The 6,383-nt window shown below is 39.9% G+C and overlaps 1 protein-coding gene across 1 annotated transcript in view; it reads right to left on the bottom strand.

Annotated features, from left to right (window-relative positions):
* Positions 1 to 580: 580 nt before the first annotated feature.
* Positions 581 to 6,383, bottom strand: part of MLLT3 (MLLT3 super elongation complex subunit) — a gene marked incomplete at both ends in the record, with an annotated part of 295,725 nt that continues 289,922 nt past the window's right edge. Inside the window, 1 exon segment of the mRNA XM_080709523.1 lies at positions 581 to 712. Coding sequence (XP_080565649.1) covers positions 581 to 712 — 132 coding nt within the window.

The following is a 6,383-nucleotide window of genomic DNA, read 5'->3' as shown; positions in this document are numbered from 1 at the left end:
AGACTGCAACGAGTTACAGGTCTTGGAAAAAGTTGGTGGAAAGTGGCACGGTATACAAGTAAGGTCACTGGGTTTGGGATGGCAAGGGCGCTGCATTGATAGAGCATCCACGGGACCAAGGACTTAAACGTCTGGTGGTGTCATCCCCTCAACGACTTTAGAACATCTGTATGCGATAATAAATAGATCAGTTATGTAATAAGGCAGTGTGTTGAATATGCATTCATCCTGTGGAATGAACCACCACAGAGAGACATGATACCATACACATTCTTTAAGTTTTCTTGTGTGGTGTTTGCTTTGTTTGTTTTCAAGGCTATCCAGGCTAACTCTTCCCGGGGATTTCCTTGGAGAGAAGAGTGGTCCGCTGAGGCTGGTTTGCTTAACCTCTCCTTTATCAAGAGATGATGACTGGCTTTAAAGAAAAATAAAGCTGAAGACTGTTTGATTTTTATTTTTTCCCTTTTGGTTGCATCATTCTGAGTGTTTTCATATAAACAACAACGACAACAACAAAAAAAAATCACAACCAAAAAAAAAAAAAAAAGAATAGTTTTTGATGCATCCAGTTGTTGTATCCTCAGGATGTTCCAGATGTTTCCAGGTAACTCTGTAGTTTACGGACTGTGGTTTTGTCCAGCGAACAAAGATCAAAATCAAATGTTGTGTTTGTGATATGAAAGTGTCCAGTTTCTTCTATAAGGTTCACGATCTGAAGGAGTAAAGAAGAGAAAATTGGGGCAATAAGCAACAGACATCAAAGGCAAAGAGACAGGGAGAGATGAAGGGGCTCAAACATGGACCCGAGTGATAGTCTTATTTATAACAAGAATGTCCCGTTAGTACCAAACTGTCCCTTGGCCAAGGCATATTAAGCCTTTGAAAAATTCAGAGAACAGATATGTGGTCTCACTTTTTATACCATTTAAACTGATTGCTCTTTCAAGTCATCAACAAAACATTTTACTTCTCTGAGTAGTTAGGAGAGATCAAATTTCAAGATCTCTTTAAAAATTAGTTACTGACTCAATAGAAAGTGACTATACTTGATAGACATAACAAAACTCCACTCAAGAAATAACATAACTCCTTTATAAAAAAGAACACATGCATATAGAAAATGATCATTTTTCCTTCTGTTTACATAATTATTGAAAAGTCAGAAAATATAGCAATCCACAATATAAATAACAGAAACCATCTATAAAGCCCCCGAAGATCACAGTATTGACTGGAAGAGCTCCAAAGGACCTCTGGGATACTAGGACTGTTTTGCTGTCTAACTCAGATGCTGGTTTTGTAAGCTGTGTTCACTTCATTAAAATGCATCTAGCTGGACACATTCCTATACTTTCCAACACAAAAATGAATATAAACATATGTTTATCATGTAGAGTTGTGTTCAGTTGATTCCCTTGTCTATGTGGGAAATATAACTATATATAGAAGAAAGAATGCCTGTATCTTAACACTTATAATAGTTATAGTTCATTTCTTTTTAATTGCCTCAGTTACTTTTTGTAAAAAAATTTTATTTGTGCATTATTATACATAAAACTAATATTTATAATGAGATAGTTATATACATACAAAACATTATTTGGGAGTTGGGCATGGTGGTGCACACTTGTATGTAATCCTAGCATTTTGGAGGCTGAGACAGGAGGATCTGGGTTCTCAAACAGCCTCAGCTACTTGGTGAGGCCCTTTGCAACTCAGTGAGATCCTGTTTCAAAATAAAGAATAAAAAATAGGGCTGGGGGTGTAGCTTGGAAATAGAATGTCCCTGGGTTCCACCCCCAGTACCGCAAAAAAAAAATTATATATATTTGGTACGTTTCCTTCCTCTTTCCTCTCCCCTGGTCACTTATATACTTTATGTCTTACTGTATTGACCTCAAGCTATGGAAACATGATGTGTTGAATGGTGGTGGTGGCAGAGGTACAGTTCTTTTGCACTGGCTTGCAGAAGGACGCTTCTGAAGTCTCAGTGTTAAGAATGATGCTGGTATATACCCCATTTTCTTTATCCATTCATCTGTTAATGGATACCTAGGTTGGTTCCATAATTTGGATGTTATGATCTGTGTGCTAAACAATGTATATACATATATCACTATAGTATTCTGACTTTAGTTCTTTTAGAAATATACCAAGGAGTGGCATAGCTGGGTCATGTGATGGCTCCATTCCTAGTGTTTTGAGGAACTTCCTTAGTGATCTCCACAGTGCTCACACCAATCAGTTTACAATCCCTTCAACAATGTGTAAGAGTTTCTGTTTCCCCATAGCCTTGCTATTGTATTCTCGATGATGAATGGATAAAGAAAAGACAGTCCATATATACAGTGGAATTTTATGCAGCTATAAAGAAAAACAAAACTATGCTCTTTGTAGGAATTACATAGAGTTAGAGAATATAATGCTAAAGGAAATTATCCAGTTTCAGAAAGTCAAGGGTCATATGTTTTCTCCCAAATGTGGAATCTAGGGAGAAAATAAGAAACAAAAGGACTTCAAATAGATGAGGAGAAAAAACACTAAAACAGTGGAAGGGGCTTGAGGGGGGAGAACAAAGGAGGCTTAGTGAAGGAAGCAGTTCAAATAATACTATTTCCATGTAAAGGTATCACTAAATCTCACTAACATGTATGGAGAGGGAGGTGACTGAGGTGGGATTCAGAGAGAAACACCTAGTGATATATGGATTTACATTTGATTCACACAGAACCTCACTATGGTGTATAATTAAAGTGCACCAACAAAAACATATTTAGAAGTCGGGGTATGGTGGCATATGCTTGTGATTTCAGTACTTGGGAGGCTGGGACAGGACGATCACAGCTTTGAGGGCAACCTCGGCAACTTAGCAAGACCCTCAGCAACTTAGGGAGACCAATTTTCAAAATTCAAAAATAAAAATAGCTGCAGGGTATAGCTCAGAGGTAGAATGATCCTGTGTCATCAGTAACAAAAATAAATAAATAAATAAATAAAAAGTGTATTTAAAAAAAAAGAATGATGCTGGTTATGGATTTGAGAGATTCTTCCCCTATGCACAGCCTTTCCATTTTCATCTTACTAATTATCTTTTCAGAAGTGGATGCTGTGCCCAGGGAGTATGGTTTTTAAGTGGGGGCACTGTGGATATAGAAGTGGGATGAGGATTCACCTTAGCAAGCTTTGGGAGAGGGAGAGAGGGAAATCGGCTTTGGGGCTTCAGCTACTCCCTATTGCTTGCTTGTGGTTCTCTTTAGCTCAATAATCTTACGATTTTCACATTATTTACCATATGATTTATTAAATGGATTTTTGGATTACCTGATGCCAGGTTGAGACCAGTAGAACTGAAACTTCTAACCTCTTTTTACAATTAAATTTTCTTAAAACACTTGTGGACTGTTCCCCATGGATCAATGTCTGTTAATAGAAAAGGTGCCCATTTTTCCTGGTCTATTTTTTTTTTTTTTTTTTTTTACTTCCACAAGAATGTAGAAGACATATTAAGCTGCAATCTGATTCATTGTTGCAGTGGTGGACTGAGCTCTCTCAGTCCTACTTGTGGCACTCAGGAGACGCTGTTATTTACAATCATTTGTCAGAAGTTTTGGAGGTTCAGGAAACTTGTTGAAAATATCATGGACATTAAGCAGTCACCTTCCGCCTGGAGATGCTGCAGCCATCTTCCCCTCAGGGGATGAATGTAACAAATGAAACAGAGCTGAGTGGAAAATCAAAGAGTTTATGTCCTCAGTGGCATCTTCTACACTGCCAAACTGACCATGGGTCACCTATCTCCAGGCCTTTGGTTATATGCCAAGGAAGAAAGAAGGAGGCAACTTCACTTGCTTAGACTACTGGACCCTGGGGTTCTGTCTCATGCAACAAGAGAGTATCAGAAGAGATGTGCATAATTAAAGTACATCATTCATGTGGGACTAAAACACAAAGCCCTAATATGAACACTCATTTGCTTTATGAGTTAATAGTATTTGACTTCTGGATGAGTCCCTACACATATCTACATATACACAGACACACAAACACACACCTATGTCCACACACACATAAACCTTTTGTGGCAATCATACACTTAGCATTGATTGAATTGAATACTTTTTCTAATCAAAGTGTCTTTTCTTTTTCCTTCCTTCCTTCCTCCCTTCCTTCCTCCCTTCCTTCATTTTTGCTACATTCTTAGGAATACTATGGAGCTAGTGAATATCAGTAAATTTCAGGATAGAAACAAACAGCCCCTTCTGAACTACTGTAATTTCAATTTATACAATGGTGATAAGTACCAAGTAGACCAGAGTGTGACTCCCCTTCCCTTCCACCAGTTAGGCCAGTAGGTGAGTAACAAAGCCTTCTCAGTGCTGTCCTGAACCTGGATGTCAAGTTCCGACTCTGCTCGCTATGTGAATGGCACTAGAACACTAATCTAAGCCTCAGACTCCTCATCTGTAAAATGGAATAGTGCTCAACTTATTATAAAAGGTGTATAGAGAACCAAAAAAAAAAAATACCATGGTAGATAAACTTTCCTTTTAAGATATAACTTACTACATAGTGATGTTCATGATCATCATGTAAATATCAACTTGCCCTTAGTTATCTGGGGGTGGGTAGAAGGGAATAGGAGCACATGGGTTATCAAACCTGGTGCTTTTTCCTCTGGCTCTCAATGGCTGTAGTTATTTCCTTAGCACTAAAACAAATGAAGAAAGCACAGTGCAGAAACTAAAACTCCCAAAAGGCTTACCTGACTTGTTCTTTAACAATGAATTATGATAGCCAGGTATGGTGCCACATACCTGTGATACCAGTATATATGAGGCTAAGATAGGAGGATCACAAGTTTGAGGCCAGCCTGGGGAATCTATCTAGACACTGTCTCAAAACAAAAAATAAAAAGGGCTGGGAGTTGTAACTCAGAAATAGACCATCTGTGGGTTCGATTTCCAATACCTCCTTCCATACAAATAGGTATAACACAAACTTTCAGGCAAGGAGTTAATATGGGGCCTTAACCTGCCATGCAGGACCAGAAGTGCAGTCCTACATGTTGCCCCTTTAAAATGACAGGGAACTTGCCCTTTTAAGAAAACAGGTTTCTACAACTCAATAGCACTGCTCTCTAATTACTGAATAATAAATAGAACACTGGGCAATAAAAATTCCTTCTAGAAAAAGCCGCTTACTTTTAGAGCAAATAAACACTTCTTCCCAACAGGAAATTGAGCCTAGTCATCTCAGGTGCGCCATAACATCTTGTAGGTTTCCAAGGCTCTCCGCTCTACAACCACCAGCGGGGTCCGCCCTGCCTGCAGCCATACACTCACATATAGGGCCTGATAAATCTACCTGGATGCCCCATGGATTTTTATGGGAGTCAATAAGAACCCATCAGGGTCTTCTGCAAGCACTGGCAGTGGCAGCAGTCAGGGAGTTGGGGACTATTTGCCAAAGGGAACAGCATTAATGATTTGAATTATTAGAGCATGTACCCATGTCCTCAATTAGGCAAAGGTACCATAAAGAAAAATAAATGTGCATTCCTTTCCAGGAGTCCTGAAAGCAAGAACATCAGAAACACGTTAACATGTTGGATTCCAGGGCCACAGGCCACCAAGCTTCAAAGTCCGCGAAGGACTTGGCCCTGCCTCTGCAGGAACTCCCTCCCTGCTTTTCTTTGGTGCTACTCTGCTGTGTCACCATGTGATCCATGGTGATGCCTGTCTAAAATGATAGCAGAAAGTTAAGGGACTGCAGATAAGAACAGTGAGCCAGGGCGCAGGGGATGAATGGGCAGTGGGGAAGGAAGAGTGTGAACACTGCCTAACTCGTTCTTCAGATGATGGTGTTGTGAAAACATTCATGATGGATGAGTTCCTGGCACGTTAGCCTTTTTGTGGGGTACCACACAGGCTGTTGGTTCTGGTTTCCTTTTGAACAGGTTGAGATCCACTGGTTACATCTGCGGCTCCCTCCCCTACTCCCAGTTTTTAATTATAGAAAGGCAGATGCATTATTTTTAACCTGAATATATTTTAAAATACTGGGTTCTTCCCATCCATGGCTGCTTTTTCCCCAAGTGGGAAGTCTTGAACTTCCCACTTTAATTGCTTCTATGTGGCATGGAGTCGGTCTGGGGTAACTCAGGTCTTTGGGGAGAGTAGCCTTGTCTACCAACTACCTACTACAACATGAAAATGTGTGTCTCCCCTGGGCCAGGAGGCAGGCCATCATGCTCCAATCTGTAAGGGGTTCTGAGAGATGACAGGTAATCTCCTAAGGTGAGAGAAACCATTCTCAGCAGAATGTATCTCAGGGAAGATTGGGTGTTGTGAGGAAGAATGTGCCAATGTGCCACTCAATCCTCA

The sequence above is a fragment of the Muscardinus avellanarius genome (assembly GCF_963383645.1).
Source record: "Muscardinus avellanarius genome assembly, chromosome: 13".
Classification (NCBI taxonomy): domain Eukaryota; kingdom Metazoa; phylum Chordata; class Mammalia; order Rodentia; family Gliridae; genus Muscardinus; species Muscardinus avellanarius.
The sequence above is the reverse complement of the archived record's forward strand: the minus strand, read 5'-3'. Positions and strand labels throughout refer to the sequence as shown.